Raw genomic sequence first — 21,602 nt, 5'->3', positions numbered from 1 at the left:
AAATATTTTAACTCCTTCCTGAAAGATTTCTTCTCCCCACTAAATATAGCCTTCCCTTTCCTTACAGCATGATTAAGAAGTCTATACCAGCTTCCTATTGATAAGAATGAGAATTAAGAATACTATGTCTGAAGGATAGCTAGTTTTTACTCTACACCAGAAAGAGAACATAACATAGTCCTGTTAAGCAGAAAGAGGAGAAAATTAATTCAACTTCATAAATATGAAATCAAACGATACCTTCAGTCCCTCTAATTCATTTTGCAGTTGCTTAGAATAGTGCTCGCTCTGTTCGCGCAATTTCCTGTCTTTAGATGCTTCAGCAGCTACAGCTTCTGTACGAACTTCCAGCTTTAAAATAAAATGAAAAAAGCAGATTTCATGGTTATAATTGTTTCTCCAATAAAATGTCTCCCCATAGGAATTTACCTTGCAATAGATAGATAACTCAAATGTTGAAATTCATATTAAATATTACTACCAAACTAAAAAAAAAACTCTTTTCAAAAATTAAAGAATGAAATATATATTATTTCACTAGTCTGAAAAAGCAGCTTTAATCACTACCCCATGGGCACTACAAATTTGCCTGACTACTAACCTCTTTTTTGGCTCTTTCTGTTCTGCGCAGTTCTTGCCTTAAGCTTTCAACTTTTTGCATCACCAGGTCCACCTCTTCTTCCTTATCTCGGACATGGCGAGCAAGTTTCTGTTTTTGGGTGTGCAATTCTGTTAGCCGCTCATTGATCTCCATGAATTCCTGCATGGCCAGTTTCCTCTGACAGTGTGCGTCTTTCAGCTCTTTGGATTGGTTTTTTAATCGCTCACTAGCCTGGACTAGTTCCTACAGTTTTGTAAAAAGAATATAAGTTACCAATTCTGCACCTTAGGGACCAAATTTGGCCATCAAAATATTTATCATGAAGTCAAGAAGAGCCAAAATTATTCACCTCAGAACAAAATTAAAAGAAATGAACTACTTTTGAACAGATACTAGGAGCATGGTGCTCTGTTCGTATTCTCAGTTCCTTATGCTAACATGCTAACTGCAAAGGAACAACTGATTTAACCTTCCAGTACCTTAGTTTCAATAAATAAATAAACAAATAAAGGTATAGGAATACAAGATACAATGGTAAAGGTAAAGATTTTATGAAATTTAATGGATATCTGTGAGATTAAAAAAAATTATATCAAATGATTACAAATGATAGAAACAAGGGCTGTATTTGATGTGGAGACTAACTCTTGGGCCAGCAGCAAAGAGAAAAGCTAATTAAAGTGAGAAACTTAGAAGAAGCTGAAGTAGACTTGGGTCAGTAGAACCACCTGCCTCCCAGCAAAAGGAAATGCAAACCTTCTTTGAGGAAAAGAGTCTCAATGATATCTATTTTTTTTTTAAGAGCATACAAATATGAGCTCACAACCATTCCCAAACACCCAAAGGACAAACAACCACAAGCAAACATTACAAACAATAAAAATAAACCCCAATGGTATTTGGATATTAGAACTATCAGATACTGATAAGATTGCTATAGATAAAATGTTTGAAGAAATAAAAGGAAATCATAAAAATAGGAAAATGACAAAAGGCTATTTAAAATGATGAGGCAAAAAGACTACGAAAAACCTTTTATAAAACATTGTATAGGGGCTTCCCTGGTGGCGCAGTGGTTGAGAGTCTGCCTGCCGATGCAGGGGACATGGGTTCGTGCCCCGGTCCGGGAGGATCCCACGTGCTGCGGAGCGGCTGGGCCCGTGAGCCATGGCCGCTGAGCCTGCGCGTCCGGAGCCTGTGCTCCGCAACGGGAGAGGCCACAGCAGTGAGAGGCCCGTGTACCGCAAAAAAAAAAAAAAAAAAAAAAAAAAAAAAAAAAAAACCATTGTATAGAGCATTTAGAAATGAAAAAAATGTAAGTATTAACATTAAGAACATGAATCCACTAATATAGAAAGCTCTACCTTTATGAAGAAAAATAAGAAGAAACTCAAACCCAGAAACTTTAAAAAATAAAGTATATAACATTAAAAAAAAAAAGAAATCAGAGGGAAAAAACACAAATCACCTGTTTCCCATCCTCAAAAAGGAAAAAAAAAAGATAATTAGAGCAGACATCTAAGAAGTAACAATAGTAACAGGAGAACATATTTTTAAAGAGATAATAATTAAAAATGTACACACAGAAAAATTATTTTTGAAGTATGAGGCTACTTTTGAAGTATGAGGCTAAAAAATAATGAGATTCATACAAACACAAATTGACAGAGCTTATCACAACCAGATCTGAACTTAAAGGAACCTCTAAATATTTATTTCAGGAAAATCAAAAATGATTTTAGAAGGAAGGTCTAATGAAAGAGAAGTGGAGGGCTAAGAAATTGGTAAACACAAATATGAATGTAAGCAAACTTGTATATAAGATTGTATTATTGTCTCATTTGTACAGTAAACAAAAAGGACATAACTAACATATTGGTCCAAAAAAGCACAGTAGTTGGGAAGAAGCAATAGAGTTAAAGGTCCTCAAAGTGTTTGGGAACAACAGTTTAAGATACTGGGTTGGCCAAAAGATTCATTCGGTTTTTCCCATAAGATGGCTCTAGTAGCGCTTAGTTGTCTTTAACCTCATTCAAAACAATTTTGTTAGATTTTCTTGTGACACCTGTCATAACAGTATGCATTAAAAAAAAAACTTATCAAAACTGGTGAATTTTTGTGTAGCCATTTTAATACTTAAGATAGAAGAAAAAAGCAACATTTTCAGCATATTATGTTTTATTATGTCAAGAAAGGTAAAAACTCAAACACAAAAGAAAGATTTGTGCAGTGTATGGAGAACGTGCTGTGATTGACTGAACGTGTCGAAAGTGGTTTGCGAGGTTTCATGCTGGAGATTTCTTGCTGGACGATGCTCCACAGTCAGGTAGACCAGTTGAAGTTGATAGTGATCAAATCGAGACATTAACTGAGAACAATCAATGTTATACCACGCGGGAGATAGCCGACATACTCAAAATATCCAAATCAAGCGCTGAAAATAATTTGCACCAGCTTGGTTATGTGAATTGCTTTGATGTTTGGGTTCCACATAAGTTAAGCAAAAAAACCATTCCTGACCGTATTTCTGCATGCAATTCTCTACTTAAACATAACGAAAACATACTGTTTTTAAAGCAAATTGTGATGGGCGATGAAAAGTGGATACTGTACAACAATGCAGAAAAGAAGAGATTGTGGGGCAAGTGAAATGAACCACCAATCACACCAAAGGATGGGTTTCATCCAAAGAAGATGATGTTGTGTATATGGTGGGATTGGAAGGGAGTCCTCTATTATGAGCTCCTTCTGGAAAACCAAACAATTAACTCCAACAAGTACTGCTCCCATTAGACCAACTGAAAGCAGCACTCAACGAAAACCATCTGGAATTAGTCAACAGAAACCCATAACCTTCCATCAGGGTAACACAAGACCGCATGTTTCTTTGATGACCAGGCAAAAACTGTTACAGCTTGGCTGGGAAGTCTAATTCATCTGCCGTATTCACCAGACATTGCACCTTCAGATTTCCATTTATTTCAGTCTTCACAAAATTCTCTTAATGGAAAAAATTTCAGTTCCCTGGAAGACTGTAAAAGGCACCCAGAACAGTTCTTTGCTCAAAAAGATAAAAAGTTTTGGGAAGATGGAATTATGAAGTTGCCTGAAAAATGGCAGAAGGTAGTGGGACAAAAGGTTGAATACATTGTTCAATAAAGTTCTTGGTGAAAATGAAAAATAAGTCTTTTATTTTTACTTAAAAACCGAAGGCACTTTTTGGCCAACCCAATATTAAATTTTAAAAAAGATATTAAATTTAGACTTTGTTAAATATGCACAATAAAATTCAATACTACTAGAAACTGCTAGAATGAGTAGTGAGCAAAATGAGAACAACAAAAACCTCAATTAAAAATCAAGGAAAACATTTTCAAGATGAAAAGAATTCTGGAGATTGGTTTCACAACAATGTGATGTACCTTACAGTACTCAATTATACACGTAAAAATGATTAGGATAGTAAATTTTATGTTATATATATTTTGCCACAATTTTAAAAAAGAGCGAACTCAGCCATAAAAAGAATGAAATAATGCCATTTGTAGCAACATGGGTGGACCCAGAGACTGTCATACTAAGCGAAGTAAGTCAGACAGAGAAGGACATATGTCATATGATATTGCTTATATGTGGAATCTAAAAAAATGGTACAAATGCACTTATTTACAAAACAGAAACAGAGTTACAGATGTAGAAAACAATCTTATGGTTACCAGCAGGGAAGTGGGGAGGGATAAGTGGGAGATTGGGATTGACATACACACACTACTATATATAAAATAGAAAACTAATATAGCACAGGGAACTCTGGTCAATACTCTCTAATGATCTATATGGGAAAAGAATCTGAAAAAGAGTGGATATGTGTATACATATAACTGATTCACTTTGCTGTATAGCACTAAGTAATACAACATTGTAAATCAACTTTACTCCAATTAAAAAAAAAAAGAGTGAGAAAGGAGATAAAGCATAGAAAATGCATTACAAACAGAAAACAAAAAGTGGTAGAAACATGTCCATATAGATTAGTAATCAAAATAAGTATAAAAGGAGTAAGTTCACCAGTTAAATGCAGTTTGTTATACCAAATTATGAAACAAAATCTAGACTTAAATAGAAAAAGCATTATTATAGCAATGATAAAATTTTATTCACTAGAAAGAAATCCCACTCTAAATTTTTGTGCATTCCATAAGATAGACTCAAAATATATTAGAAAAAATACTGCTAGAACGTCACAGAAAAACTGGTGAATACATCATCATGAGAAAATCCAACTTCTCTATCATTAATAGATAAACCAAGCAGTTAAAAAAATAGTAAATATAAAGAAGATTTGAAAAGCTCAATTAATAACCTTCATGTATATTTAGAAGCTTGCATCCAACATTGGGAAACATATTCTTCTTAAGCATATATTGAATATTTAAAAATGAAAAGGTCTAGATCATGCAGTGATTCTCAGTAGATTTCAAAGAACAGATATCATACAGATCAAGTTCTTTAATAATATTACCATTAAAATAGAAATAAAAAAATAACAAGGCTAAATTCCATAATAACTCACAGATCAAGGAGAAAAATCATAAAGGGTATTAAAATATTTAGAACTAAAAAAATTTAAATACAGAAAACAATAAAAATGTTTAGTAAAGACTAAAACTTGGGGATGCAGTAAAAGGTATTGTATATACATTGGGGGAAATTTATAGCCTGAAATACTTATACTGAAACTAAAAAAAAGTTGAAATTCAATGAAATTCCACATAAAAAGTTAAGAGAGAACAACCTATTAACAGCTTCCCCCAATATGAGATGATAATAAAGAACATAAATTAATGAAAAGGAAACATGAGAATAATAAAGATCAACAAAGCCAAAAGCTTGTTCTTTGATCTCACTAAATATCTGGTGAGGTCAAACAAGGGAACAAGAATAAATGCACAAAGAAATAATATGAAGAAAGAAGAAGAGGTTATAACTACAAATCTAGGAGAAATCAAAAAAGGTAAAAGGATGCAATGAAAAATTTTATGCCAGTAAATTTTTCAACTTAAGATATGAACAAATTCCTATAAAAATAAATTTAGCAAAACTGTTTCAAGAAGAAATAGAATGCCTGAATAGTCCTATAACAATTAAAGTAACTAAACCAATAGCTAACAAAAATTCCCCATCCCCCCAAGTGGGAAAAAATCTCCAGACTCAGATGGTTTTACAGATGATTCCTCCAATGTGTTTCAAGGAACAAAACATTCTTCTTATACAAACTTCTCTAGAGAACAGAAAAAGAGGCAGTGCTACTCAGCTAACTCTATAAGACCAGTATAATCTTGATACCAAAGGGGACCAAAAAAAAAAAAGAGAGAGAGAGAAAGAGAGAAAAAAAAAAAGCCCATCTCATTGAAGAAAACAAATAAAAAATCCTAAAAAAACCCAAAGACATTAGCAAATCAGGTCAGTGATATATAAAGTGGGTAAACATGAACTCTGGAACTCAACTCCCTGTGTTGAAATTCCAGTTCCCCCACTTTCTAGCCCTATGATCTTGAGCAAATGTACCTAACTTCTCTGTGTGGGATCTCACCATTTATAAAATAAAAACACTACTACTACTGCTGCTGCTGCTGCTGCTACTACTAATACTTAAATTACAGGGTTCTTTAAAAGATTAAATGAGCTAATAAATGTAATGCACTTAAAACAGTACTATTAGAACAGATGCAACGTAACTGTTACCTATATTATCATATTAATATTTAGGAGACAATACACGGGCAATTCAGTTTTAACCCAGCAAAGTAAAAATGGTTTAATGTTAGAAAAAGTTTATAAATGTAAGTCATCAAACCAATTTATTTTTATTTATTTTTGGCTGAGTTGGGTCTCTGTTGCTGCGCCCGGGCTTCCTCTAGTTGAAGCGAGTCGGGGCTACTCTTCATTGAGGTGCATGGGCTTCTCATTGCGGTGGCTTCTCTTGTTGTGGAGCACAGGCTCTAGGCGCACGGGCTTCAGTAGTTGTGGCTCATGGGCTCTAGAGCACAGGCTCTGCAGTTGTGGCTCACGGGCTTAGTTGCTCTGCGGCATGTGGGATCTTCCCGGGCCAGGGCTCGAACCCGTGTCCACTGCATTGGCAGGCGGATTCTTAACCACTGCGCCACCACAGAAGCCCCAAACCAATTTATTAAAGGAGAACAATCATATAATTCCATCAATAGATATTAACAAATTTCTAGAAATTTGTTGCAATACTGTGCAAAAAAAGCACATTTAATAAAGTCAATACCCATTTTTGATAAAAATGATTAGCAAAATAGGAATAGAAGATAATTTTCTTAACCTGATAAAAAGTATTTACCAAAACCTTACAGAAAACATTATTATTTTCTTAGAAATCAGGAATAAGATAGGGATGCCTGCTATCATCACTTCTATTGAATGTTGTATTTGAGGTCCTAGCTTATACAGTAAGACAAGGAAAGAAAGAAAAGTAAAAAAAAAAAAAAAAAAAAATCAAAAGACAAAGAAAAAACCTGTCATTATTTCATAAAACCTTAAAGAATCTCAAATATATTATTACAATTAATAAGAGTTTAGAAATGTTGCTAGAACAGAATCCGTAAGAAAGTATAATTTTAAAGGTACCATTTAAAATATGAAAACTTACAATCATGAATTTAAGGAAAGGCAAACAAGACCTGTATAGAATTTTATGGAGAAACATTTTAAAATACTTTAACGATACAGAGTGATATACCATGTTTGTGGATAAAAAGACTGTGGGACTGCAGAGAAAATAATTTTATGTTTTTGTACAGTTAGGCCTTTCTAAGCAAATTTTACTGAAACTTGGAACATGAGTTAAAAGCAAGCCTCGTAAAGTAATTTATGACTAATTTAGATATGTAGTGAGAAAACTCCAAAGAGATTTAACTCCTGGACTTATGTGTTTACATTTCAAGGAGGGTTGGAGAGAGAGATAAGAGCCTGTACCAAGGAGATAATCTCTTTATAGAGCTGGAGACTTGGACACATCTTTCCACCAGAGTGACTTATTTATATTCCAAAGGGTCCTAGATCCTTCTCTTTAGGTTTCCAAGGAGGCCCGCAGAAAGGTGGGTAGAGATAGAGGGGAAGCAGGAAGCATCTGCCTCTCTCCTCTATGTAAACACCCCGATTCACTATTTCAGGGCTCTTTCTCTACCATACAGTGTCCATATGTGTAGGGTTGTATCCAACCAGCTCTCATTGTGTTGCCCTAAAGGGTAAGAACAGGCATACAGGAAAGCCACCTGGTTTACGTTTTGTTTTGCTTTTCTGAATGTAAATCGTAATAATCTTTCCTTGCTCTTGAAATCTTGTGTGCATTTAGAATGATATTAATAAACATGGATAAGAACGTAAAGACTCAATGTTATAATGATGTCAATTCTCTAGAAATTGCCCTATGGATTTAATGCAATTTTAATCAAAATCCCACCATAGTTTTCAAGGAATAGAGAGTTGAGATATAAACCCATGCATGACATGAGGTGACACTGCACATCACTAAGGGAAGGAGGGCCTATTTAGTAAATGAACAACTGGCTAGCCATATGAGAAAAAGTGAAATTGGATCCTTATCTCGTATGATACACAAAAACAAATTTCTGATGCATTAAAAATTTAAATATGAAAACCAAACATAAAAACTTCAAGATAAAAATTTAGGAGAATTGTTTTTTACCTTAGATTTCTTACATAAGCCAGCAAATGCAATAATCATAAAAATAAAGATTGATGAATTTGACTACATTAAGACTAAAAACTTTTGTTAGTCAAAAGCTCCCATAAACAAGATGAAAGGACAAGCCACTACCTGGGAGATATCTGTAACATACATAATCGATAAAAGATGAGCATGTCCAGAAAATTCTTACAAACCAATAAGGAAAAGACAAACAACCCAACAGAAAAATGTATAAAGTATATTAAGAAGCATTTCACAAAAGAAGAAATATAAATGATAAATGGACATGTGTGAGGATACTCAGCCTCATTAGTAATTAGAGAATGAAGATTAAGACCATTCTAAAACATCATTTTAGACCTAAAATGTCAACTTAGATTAGGTTGGCCAAAAATAATATCTAGTAATATGAAGTACTGTTGAATATAAAAACTCCTGTACACTACTAGTAGGAGTATAAATTGGTAGAAGCAGTGGAAAATGATTTGACATCGTCATAAAAAATACAATATTTCCATTGCATATGACCCAATTATTCTATTCGTGTTTGTGTGTGTGTGTGTGTGTGTGTGTGTGTGTGTGTGTGTCTGGATAAATGTTCAAGAATCATCATAGCAGCATCATGTATAATAGCTATTAATTATAAGCAACCTAAATGTCTGCAAACAAAAAATTAGATATGTAAATTGTGGGTGCTGACATAACGGTGTATTTTATAGCAACTAAATGAATGATCAACAGCTATATAGACAAATCTTAGAAACAACGTTGAGTGAAAAAAGCAAATTGCAAAAGATTGCATATACCATTTTACAAAGCTCAAAAAAAGCCAACACTAATATACTATTTAGTGATACACTAATATGTGATAAAAAATTTTTAAGTAAGGGAATGATTAACATAAAATTCAGAAGAGTGATTACCATTGTCAGGGAAGTGATGAGAAAGGAATAGGAAATGACTACCCAGGGCTATGTCACAAAATAGGTAACGCTCTATTTCTTAAGTTGGATGTTTGGTTCATTTTATTATTTGCGTCAAAACTTATATAATGTTACATTTATTTTTTTATATGCATCAAATGAAAAAAATCTTGAAAAGAATATCTGCTGCCTGTAGGATATCAGGCAAATCATTTAAAATTCTTTATCAATATGATGTGTTTCATTTCAGCACTACCCTCTTCTCAAAATATACTGAAAGGATTTTTAATATTAAAACTTATTAAAAATTGGCCAAGTACCTGTTACTATAAATCTAGATATCAGATGCTCATCCTTATTATGTTAACCAAGTTTGGCTGAGTAATCCTACCTTTAAATACATAATAGTAATTATTAATATAATATTATTAAAACAAATAGGATGTCTGTTATAAATTCCAAATATTATTAAATTGACCATGAATATAAGTGAATCTATACAAAACATTGCTTGAAAGTGCATCAAGAAAAAAGTAAAAATATACTAATCTAATTCACTTTGACCTTCATAGCTTTCTCTGTTAATCTTTTTGATTAGCTTCATCAGCAAAAGGTTATTTGTTTTATTTTTAATTACCTCCATTTCTTTATGGGCAGCAAGACTTAAAAGTCTTCCCCAGAAGGACTTCATCTGTTTTATCAATGAATTATACACAACATCATTGAATACAATTTATACTATGCCATAAACCACTCATTTCTTTTTTGCATTGGCTAGTATTAATTCCAACATTCTAAAATTTGTTAATGAAAGGCAAAGTACACACAGCAAATCATTTATGTAAAGTATTTTTCTCTAGTGCTCGAATATTATATATCCTATTGGACTGTGTTACTGTGTCCTAGCTATTAATAAATTTTGTTGATGTTTATAGTAATATTTACATGTTCACAAAGTTCTTATGAAAGTAACTTCAGCTTATTCATCCAGGCTTTGAAAGATAAACTGACATCTAAAAAAATGATTAAAGAAATTTTCTATCATAATCTTTAAAGAATATTCATATTAGCAAGTCACAATGAAAATATGCCTGTATTTTTCATTTTTCCATAGACACTAAACAGATTTTTACTATTCTCTCACTTCTTCATAATATTTCTTTTTCAATAACATTTACTTTTAATCAAGTCCTTTGATTATTAACTCTCCAAAAGAACAAAAGATTCTGAACTTTGAAGCCTCGAAAATTTAGAAGTTTCTTCATAACTAGCCATTCATCAAATGTCATACACCAAAATAATTCTTAAATTTTTAAACCATCTTTTTACAGACAAAGTATACTATATATTATTGTAATTCTTCATGAATGCTTTCAGTATACAAGTTAAACAAGATTAAGAATTCAGAAAAGGCTTTAACAATCTATCTATGTATTTTTACCTTATTTAATTCTTCCCTTTCTTGTTGTAATGTTTTGATTTGTTTTTCATAAGCCTTGATTTGTCTAAAAGCATCATCTAGTTCTCGCCTCACAGAATTAGCTTCTTCAAGTTGCTGTTCCAAGTGACTTGATTCTAAAAACAAGAAACAATGTTTCTTTTACTATTTGCATAAAAATAAATACTCAAAACCAAGGTTTAAAGCAACTAAATTTTAAAAAATAAATTATTTTGATATTGGTATTCAGCTTATCAACACCACATGCCACTGACTCATGAAAATTAAGTGCTTATCAGTTCACTGTAAAGATGGTGAATAGGTAATGCCAGGATGAAGAACAAATTTTAAGTGCAAAGTTTTTGCACAGAATTTATGTGCAAAAATGCCTTCATATCTATTAGAAAAAAAAGACCATAATTCCAAAAAACAGTATCTTCAGAACCAATTAAAAACTTAAAACTAACAGAAAAGAACACGACCAATCAAACAAAATAGATAAGTTTTCCTCTACTGTTAGTTAGCATTCTTCTGCTGATATTACTCAAATTATTGTATGATGGTTTTGCTTCTAACATTGTGGTTCCAGATCACCCCGCCTGGTTTCACTAGTGGTGATTTGAAGAATAAACTCTGATTTCTAAAAGCAAATATTTGAAATAGGCTCAGGGAGTTGAGTAACTTGCCTAAGGTCACATTGCTAAATGAGTATCAGAGCTAACTACAGCCCACCAGTCTTACATCAACCTCTCCAACTTAAAAAGTAATGTAATCAAGTGATGTTTAACATTATAAGTTCAGAAGAGTTATTATAAAATAAAATAAAATTATTAATCTTAACATATGCTTAAATAAAATTTAATAAATTGATATGAAATATTCCTGGCATCAAAAGTAAATTAGCAAATTAAAGAATTGAAGCCAGTGTAAACAGAGAAATTTAAACACATTCATTGTTAATTTTGTTCTGGATATTTTCTATTTTTTACAGCCTTGTTACTCTGAGTGTCATCCCGAGAGCAGTAGCATTAGCATCCTCTGGGAGCTTGTCAGAAATGCAGAATCTCAGGCCCCACCCCAGACCTAATGAATCAGAATCTATATTTTAACAAGATCCCCAGATGGCTCATTCGCAAATTAAAGGCAGGGAACAAATGCACAGAGCATTGCACACTCTTGAGTTCGATGCTTTCAATAAATGAAGAAGTGTTTATAATACGTTAGTTCTATTGAAAAGAGCGTTTCATTTGTATAGACAAGTCCTGTAGTCAAGAAGTAACTTAAATGTATCCATGTATTACACACTAACTGGTTCTAGATTCCTTAAGTAAAATAATTTACTAATATTCAGTGTCCTAAACTTACAGATTAATTAAAAGCTTATTTATATTAGGTATTAGTTTTTAGCAATTTTGAAAATATCTGCAAAGTTGCATTTGATTAGTTTTCATTTTGTCTTAACAGTATGTATTAAGTGTTTTCCTTGAAGAACAATAAAAAATATCAATGGATGTTTAATCTTAAGGATCACAGGGTATTTAGTCTTATATTCAGAAAATTACATTTTATCTTTTTCTCAAATTTCAGCATTTCATGTGGGAATTTTTCTGTTTATACTAATTTCTTTTAAACATCTTAAAATTTTTTTTGTTGTTATTTTAACTTTTCAGCATTTTTAGGATTTCAATGATTTGTAAAGTAGGTATAATTTAGTTTGTTATTTCTAATAACTTGGAGTCAAAATTTAGTATGTGACACAGCTGATTTCTATAATTTCTGGGGTCATTTTAATCAAATTTTGTGGCTAAAGTATATCAATCTAGAGTAGTAAGTAACATGGTACATTTAGTAATGCCTTCTGAGAATGCTCACTTCCTTTCTTCTACTTTGAAAAGTTCTTCCCTAGCATGTTAAAATTTTTTGCAAATTATTGAGTCATCCATTTATCTAAACTGCTCTGTTAGAAACAAAAAAGTATCAATATTTCATAAAATGTCTGCATCATATAAAGTTTACAGCAAAATGTATTAAATGTGATAGCTTCAACAGTCTTTAAGAATGTTTTTATTGTTTTTATTTCAATATAGGTTAAATTTTAGTTTTATCCCAGCCATTTCATGTTGGCAGCTTTGCCATGGAGTTGTTAAGTAGATAATACAAAATACATGTCAGATTTTCATGACTCATATTTCAGACACTTTAAAAATGCCTAAAAGACTCAAAATATTAATTTAAACAACAGCAACAGGTAAATTATGAGAAGTACATGAGGAAATGTACTGGATAAAGAAGTTGGAGAAGACAAACCCAGCCAATTACTTAAAAAACCCTCTAATATGGAGAAAAGTAGAGCATTTGTAATTTGGAATACACAGAATTTTGTATCCCCCAAAGATAAAAACCCCAAATCAAGAAAAATTCAGAACGTATTGAACTTTGGCCAACTACTATAAAATGGCTCAGGCAGAAGAGCCTTCACTTTCACTACAACAAATAGCAAATTCGATTAAAATTTTGAAAGAAATCCTCAAAGACTATCAAAAATATCTATTAAATATATGGCAACATGACTAGCCAAAACATTTAGATGAAGTTATTAAAAACTATTTTAGTGATTAAATTGAAAAGCAGTACTAGGGAAGTGAGGTTAGCTCACAGCAACAAAATTAACTCACTGCTGCTAGTAGAATCCTGAAACTCAAGCTGTAAGTAATAAGGATTTAATGAGGGCACAATACACAGGAATTTTCTTTGCACTGTGTGGTATATAAGAGAAATATAAAATACGGTCTCTGTCTTGAAGGAGATAGGAAGACAAGAGTAACACTCTTTAAATCATAAAGGAGAAAATCAAATACAAATTGTGTGGCAGGTTATATGGATGATATAGGAATTAAGAGAAGGGCATGACTAAAGTGGCACTCACAGCGGAACACTGATAAACTACAGAGGGACTGAGGCTGGAGTCAGAAGGAGGCTGACAGAACAATCAAAGCACCTCTCTCTCTGATACACAAGAGCAGTGTCACAGCTTTTCCATTATGGTCTTATTTCTCAAATAATCCATAACTCTTCTGATGTGAAGAGATTTTACTTCTAACCATGATGAAAGAAAACAGATTTCCCTATTATCTTCCCCTCCATTCACTATTTTTCTCCTTTACTTACATACTGTGGAACAGTATGTGTGTGTGTTTGTGTGTGTGTGAGAGAGAAAGAGACAGAGACAGAAAGAGAGAGAAAGGGGACAGAGGGAGACAGAGAAAGGGTGGTTGCAGTGTAGAGTTGGAGGGACACAGACAGTACACAGAGGTGCAAACCATAACCCTTGAGGCACTGTATGGCAATTCCTAAAAAATTAAACAGAGAATTACCATATAATTCAGAAATTCCACTTCTTATTATATACCCAAAAGAAGAGAAAGCAGGGACTTGAACAAATATTTGTACAGTCATATTCACAGCAGCATTGTTATTCACAATAAACAAAAGGTGGAAGCAACCCAAGAGTCCAGTTATAAATAAATGTATAAACAAAATATGGTATATACATACTGAGGAATATTGTATTAAGGTAGGAAATTCTGACACATGCTATAACATGGATGAACCTTGAATACACTATGCTAAGCAAAGTAAGTCAGTCACAAAAGGACAAATATTTTATGATTCCATTTATATGAGGTTCCTAGAGTAGTCAGATTCTAAGAAACAGAAAGTAGCATGGTGGATGCCAGGGACTAGTGGGTGGGAGGAATACGAGTTATTGTTTAATGGGTAAAGTAGAGATGGATGGTGGAGACGGTTGCACAGCATTGTGAATGTGCTTAACGTCACTGAACTGTACATTGGAAAAGGGTTAAAATGATCATTTTTATATTATGTATTTTTATCACAATAAAAAAGATTAAAAAATGAATTAATGAATGATATTGAGGAGATGGAATAAAATCTAGAGTATCACTGGGACTAACACATGATCAAGAAAACAGTGCTTGGGAAGGAAGAATACTAAAAAGAGGGATATAGCCTTTCTTACAACATTATTTTCACTGATTCTATTCCACCTCTGGGAAATGATGAAAACTCATGAGTAGAGTAATCCTATAAGCACTGACTTTAGGGAGAAGGTAGGAATAAAGTAAAGGAAGGGCATTTCAACCAATAATTTAATGGTAATCAATTTCCCCAATTAGGGTGACGCCAGGGACCATTTATTTGTATGTAAGGGATGTGAGCGTGTTGGGGATTGCCTGTAAAGACACAATGTAGGAAGATACATTAGGAAGTGGTCAGAGATTTCCAAGAGGGAGGTTTCATTTAGTCGTTCATTCACTCATTCATCAACAAACACTGATTTAGGGGTTTTTATGTGCCAAGCATCATTGTAGGCACTTTGATATATCAATGAATAAAATACTCAAAGTCCCTGTTTTCAAGGAGCTTATAGTCTAGTGGTAAGGCAAGGGAAGTCAAGCAACATACAAATTTTAAAAATGTGTCAGTGGTGAAAAGTTTTATAGAGAAGTAGAAATTTACCAGGTGAAGAGTGTTTCCAGCAAACAAACAAGCAAAAAGAAAGAAAGAAACAAATAGATGTTTAGATGGATGGATGGATGGATGGATGGACAGATAGATGGATGAAAAAAATGAATGAAATGGGGGTGAAGAACAAGAAGACTACATAAAAAACCAACAACCAAATATGTGTAAAACCTGGAGGTGATTAGGTGAAACTAAAAGTAGTTCACCATGGCTGGGATCAGTGCATGGAGTAATAACAAAAGACAAACCTAGAAAGGAAAATACATGCAAGATAATGAAGGACCCTGTAATTAGAATTGAGAAATTTTAATCTTATCCCAGAGGCAATGGGGATCCTCTGAAAACATTTAAGTATGTATGTTGAAGCTGTGATGGGATCAGATTTATATTTTAAAAGCTGGACATTATACGTAAAATAAACTAAGAAGTCTGAAATTGGAAAGAAAAAGGATGACTGGCCAGGGACAATGGAATCTGACACAGTGTGTCAGGAACATTGAAACTACACAGTGTTAACTTCCCTGGGTTTTCTTTTTGGTCTTTATTTCACAGACTTAGAGCTGAAGAAGCCAGCAACCCAGAAATGCCAACAGAAGCAGAAAACAAAAGCTTGAACAAAAGGCTACTCTTTCTAGCCAAAGAACCAAGAAGGGGGCAAACTAGCAAGACAGAAAAGTTTTAGAAAATAACCACTCTGCTCAAGTTAAACACCACAGAAAACACTGTGGCCTGATGACCACCTGTGTCAGCGAAAGACAAGTGCGGAACTAGCTTTACAATCACATGAGGTTTTAATGAAGTGCCCAAACACACCACAAGGGTAATTAGAGAAGGGGGGCCAGGATTTTCAACCCCCTTGGCTGGTAACAAGCCCCTTCCCACACACAGTGTCAGTGGAGACCACATGGGGAACCAGGACTTCCATCTCCACCCAGCATTAATGAGGATCTCCCCCTTCTCCCCATTGGGGTGGTATCAGAAAAGAGTAAGAACTTTCACCATTGCCCAGCAGTAATAAGGCCACCCCTGCCACAGTGTCAGTGGAAACCAGTCTGGGAGATGGAACTCCCATTCCTTTCCAAGAATAACAAGGAGCCCTTCCTTGGGTGTCAAGGGAGGTCAAGTGGGTAAACTGGATTTCTACCTCAACCTGGCAGTAAGGAGATGGCAATCCCCTTCCCACTGCTGGAATGGTGTCAGGAAAAACCAGCTAAAATGGAAGGTTTAAATAAGATCCAGAGTCATTCATCAAAAATCACTCATCCTACCAAGAACTAGAAAAATCTCAACTTGAATGAGAAAAGAAAATCAATAGATGCTGACACCAAAATAACAGAGATGTCAGAATAATCTGACAAGATATTAACACAGCTATAATAAAAATGCTTCAATGAGCAATTATAAACATATTTGAAACAAATGAATAAATAGAAGACCTGAGCAAAGATACAGAAAGTCTCAGCAAAGAAATGGAAGATTAGTTAAGAACAAAATGGGAATTTTATAAATTAATAAAATAAAAATATTGGTAGATAGATTCAGCAGCACAAAGGAGGGATCAGAGGGATCACTGAACTGGAAGGTATAACAATAGAAATTAACCAATCTGAATAACAGGAAAGAAAAAACAGAATGGAAACAAAAATGAACAGAGCCTCAGGGACTTGTGTGATGATTTACAAAAGATCTTACACTCGCATCATCAGAGTCCCAGCAGGAGAAGAGAAAGTAGGCAGGTCTGTAAAAGTACTTAGAAAAATAGGGTCTAAAAAAATTCCAAAATATGGCCAAGACACATAGCCCTACAGATTCAATAAGATGAACAAACACCAAACATAATAAACCCAAAGAAATCCATGCCAAAACACACCATTAAACATTATAATACTAAAGAAAAAACTTGCAAGCAGCCAGAGAAAACTTCTTGCGTAAGGGGAAAAAATACTCAGAATGGCAGTGAATTTAACCTCAGAAAACATGAAGCTTAAAGGAAGCAGCACAGTATTTTTCAGATGCTAAAACAAAAGAACTATCAGTCCAGGCTCCTATGCCCAGAAAAATATTCTTTAGGAATAAAGGGAAAATCAGGACATTCTCAGATGAAGAAAAATGAAGAGAATTTGTTGGTAGCAGACCTACCTTTTTAAAATGGCTAAAGTAAGTTCTCTAAACACAAAGCAAACAATAAAACAAGGAACTCAGTAATATCAGGAAGGAAGAAAGAGCATCATGTAAAAATATGGGTAAATAGAATAGAATTTTCCCCCCTTAAGCTTTCTAAATTATACTTCATGGTTTAAGGAAACACTATAACCTTGTCTGATATGCTTCTAAAACATCTGAAGAGGAAATAATTGAAACAATTACATAATAAACAGGAAGAATAAACAATTGCCATCAACATAAAATAGACTGTTATATTTTATGTATGCCTCACAGTAACCACAAAGCAAAAACCTTCAGTAGATACACAAAAGAGAAGGAAATCAAAGCACTACTATGGAAAATCATCAATTCACAAATGAAGTCAGTAAGAGAGGAAGAAAGGAACAAAGGAACTATAAAACAGCCAGAAAACAATAAGATGACATCAGTAAATCCGTACCTACTCAATAATTATTTTAAATATAAATGGATTAAATTTTCCAATAAAGACCTCAAGTGGCTGAATGGATTAAAAAAATGATACCCAATTACATGCTGCCTATAAGACTCACTTCAGCTTTAAGGACACACATAGGCTCAAAATTAAGGGATGGAAAAAGACATTCCATACATATGGAAACCAAAACAGAATAAGGGTAGCTACACTTTTATCAGACAAAAGAGAGGTTAAGTCAAAAATAATAACAAGAGACAAAAAAAGTTTATTATATAATAATAAAGGGGTCAATTCATCAAGAGGATATAACAATTAAAAATTTTTATGACCCCAACACTGTAGTGCCTAAATATATTAAGTAAACACAACATATCTGAAGGGAGAAATAGACAACAACACAATAATAGTAAGGGACTTCAATATTCTACTTTCAACAATGGATACATTATCTAGACAGAAAATTGATAAGGAAACATTGGACATAACCTATACTTCAGACCAGATGGATCTAACAGATATATACAAAACATTCCATCCAACAGCAGCACAATATACATTCTTCTCAAACACACAAGGAACATTCTTCAGGATACATCAAATTAGGTTACAAAACAAGTCTTAACAAATTTAGAAAGAATGAAATCATACCAAGGATCTTTTCCAACCACAAAGGTATAACACTAAAAACCAATAAAGGGAAAGACTGGAAAAATTCACAGAAATGTGGAAATTAACACATTAGTAACCAGTGGGTCAAAAAGAAACTAACAGGGAAATTTCAAAAAATCTTGAAAGAAACGAAAATGGAAAAAATATACCAAAACTTTTGGAATGCAGCAAAAGCAGTTCTAAGAAGGAAGTTCATGGCAATAAACACCTATGGTAAACAAAAGAAAAAACAAAAGAAAAAAAAACCTCAGACACCTAACTTTACACTTCAAGCAACTAAAAAAAAAAAGAATAAGGATATTTATATCAATCCTTCTCAAACTCTTTCAAAAAATAAAAGAGGGAATACTCTCAAACTCATTTTATGAGGCCAGCATTACTCTGATACCACAGCCAAAAGCAAAAATCAACAAATGGGACTACATCAAACTAAAAAGCTTCTGCACAGCAGAGGAAACCATAAACAAAATTAAAAAGCAACATATGGAAAGGGAGAAAATGTTTGCATTTCTTTAGTGAGACTTCCCTTTATTAACTTTCACCAACACCTTGTCAAATATTTGATAACAAATATTTGACAAGGTGTTGGTGAAAGTTAATAAAGGGAAGTCTCACTAAAATGGGGTTGGGAGGCCAGAAGGGGGAACTCTCACACAGTATCTCTCTTCATCAATTACAGGAAGAACTGTCAATTACAGACAGCAAGAATGGAAAAACCAATTACAGGCCCCAACAGGAAAGACAGTACATCACAACTCCTATAAGAAATCAACTACCCCAGGAACTAAGCCAATGAGAAACCATCTTCACCCTGAACTCTCACTTTTCTCCAAAGGACTTTCATTCAAAACAACCTTTCCCAACTTCCTCATTTTTCTCTATAAAATGTTCCTCACTTTGTTTGTTAAACTTGCCTATGATTTTTGCCATGGCTTGCTTGTCCAAAACTGCAATCTCTGCTATTCCCAAATAAACCCATTTATTTCTGGTAAAATAACTGACTTTTACTTTTAAGATCAACAAGTTGATACAGAAAATGTACAAAGAACTCATAAACTCAATGGCAAAGAAACAAACAATCCTATCAAAAAATGGGCAGAGGAGCTGAATAGACATTTTTCTAAAGAAGACATATAAATGGCCAACATGAAAAGGTGCTCAACATCACTAATTATCAAGGAAATGTAGATCAAAACCACAATGAAACATTATCTTGTACCTGTTAAAATAGTTTTCATCCAAAAGATAAGAAATAAAAAGTGTTGGCAAAGATGTGGTAAAAAGGGAACCCTTGTGTACTATTAGTGAGAATGTAAATTGGTGCAGCTACTATGGAAAACAGTATGGAGAGTCCTCAAAAAATTAAAAATAGAACTACCATATGATCCAGCAATTCCACTTCTGGAATTGCATATATACAAGAGAGTACTTTTCAGCCACAAAAATAAATCTTGCCATATGTGACAATATGGATTGGACCTTGAGGGCACTGTGCTAAGTGAAATAAATCAGACAGAGAAAGACAAATACAGTAAGATCTCATTTACATGTGGAATCTAAAACAAAAACAACAATAACAACAAACTGAACTCACAGATATAGAGAAGTTTGGTGGTTGCAAGAGACGGGGGTGCAGGGTGGGTTAAAGGAGGAAAGATGGTCAAAAGGTACAAACTTCCAGTTATATAATAAATAAATACTGGGGATGTAATATACAACGTGGTGCTATTATTACAGTTAATAATACTGTATTGTATATTTGAAAGTTGCTAAGAGAATAGATCTTACAAGTCCTCATCACGAGAAAAAAGAATTTATGACTATAGTGGTGATGGAAGTTAACTAATCTTACTAAGGTGACTATTTCACAATATATACAAATACTGAATCATTATGTTGTACACCTGAAACTAAGATAATGTTACGTGTCAATCATATCTCATTAAAAAAACAAAAAACAAAAGAAGAAAACAAACTAAAAACCCAGGCAAAGGCAGTACAAAAAAAAGAAAAATACAACAAAGACCAGTATCTCTCATGTATACATATTAAAAAATCCTGAACAAAACAGTGGAAATAGAATTAATATATAAAAATAATTATACACCATGACCAAGCATGTGCATATTCCAATGATTCAATATTTCAAAATCAACCAATTTAATCCACCATATTAACAGGTTAACTAAAGAAAAAAAACCACACATGTTCTTATCAATCAGTGCAGAAAAAATATTTGACAAAATTCAAACCCATTCATGATAAAACCCTTAGAAACACAGAAATAGAGGAGAGCTTCTAAATTGATGAGAGTATCTATAAAAGGCCTACAGCTAATATTACAATTAAAGGTGAAAGACTTAATACTTTCCCCCTAAGATAGGAAAGAAAACCAGGATGTCTGTTCTCAACACTCTTCTTCAACGAAGTACTGCAAGTTCTAGCCAGTGAAATAAGGAAAAAAAAAACCCAAACATCCAGATCAGAAAGGGCAAAAGAAAATTGTTCCTATTTGCAGATGCATGATGGTCAGCACAGAAAATCCCAAGGAATCTTAAAAACAAACAAACAAAACAAAAAAACAAAAATCCTTCCTAGAACATATAAGTGAGATAGACTTATGTAAATAGGTTTTTCCAAATCCATATCACTTCTTTGAAGTGATATGGATCACTAAGCACCCTAGTTGTGTCTTGTGTCTCACTGCTTTTTTAGTGCCAAAAAACTCAAATACATTCAGTGCCACTGATAATGTAGTGTTGATATCAAAGCAAAGTAAATGATTCTACTTATCGTATTCCTAATCTAACTTAGTTTTAAAAAGATAAAGCTACAGAAATTTGATAAAGAGATGTTTATTAGGAGGACAGCCACTTAAAAAAATAGAACAGCATAAATTATGCTCAACTTTAAAATCTCCATGTACCTTAATATTGCATTTTAAATAATCCTTTTTGTAAAAGACACTGGGTCAGATCCTTCTTTTCTTCACTTATTTTGGCCTAAAACTACTTTTCTAGAGAGGTCTGACTATTCTAGCTAAAACAGTACCTTCTCTCTCTCTCTCCCCTTACACTTACTGAGATCAT

General features: G+C 33.3%; 1 protein-coding gene across 14 annotated transcripts in view; it reads right to left on the bottom strand.

The window, feature by feature from the left end:
- Window positions 1-21,602, bottom strand: part of CDC42BPA (CDC42 binding protein kinase alpha) — a 317,120-nt gene that overhangs the window by 109,684 nt on the left and 185,834 nt on the right. For 12 of the 14 annotated variants that reach the window (XM_060091342.1, XM_060091328.1, XM_060091334.1 and 9 more), the window contains exons 12-14: window positions 10,701-10,834; window positions 602-844; window positions 241-351 (exon numbers count right to left, since the gene is read on the bottom strand). In XM_060091342.1, the coding sequence (XP_059947325.1) occupies window positions 241-351; window positions 602-844; window positions 10,701-10,834 (488 nt within the window). The remainder of the gene's footprint in view (window positions 1-240; window positions 352-601; window positions 845-10,700; window positions 10,835-21,602) is intronic. The other 2 variants (XM_060091336.1, XM_060091341.1) reach the window with 1 other exon arrangement.

This window comes from Mesoplodon densirostris, chromosome 2 (assembly GCF_025265405.1).
Source record: "Mesoplodon densirostris isolate mMesDen1 chromosome 2, mMesDen1 primary haplotype, whole genome shotgun sequence".
In the NCBI taxonomy this organism is placed as follows: Eukaryota; Metazoa; Chordata; class Mammalia; order Artiodactyla; family Ziphiidae; genus Mesoplodon; species Mesoplodon densirostris.
Note: the sequence above shows the minus strand (reverse complement) of the source record. Positions and strands in the feature narration are given on the sequence as shown.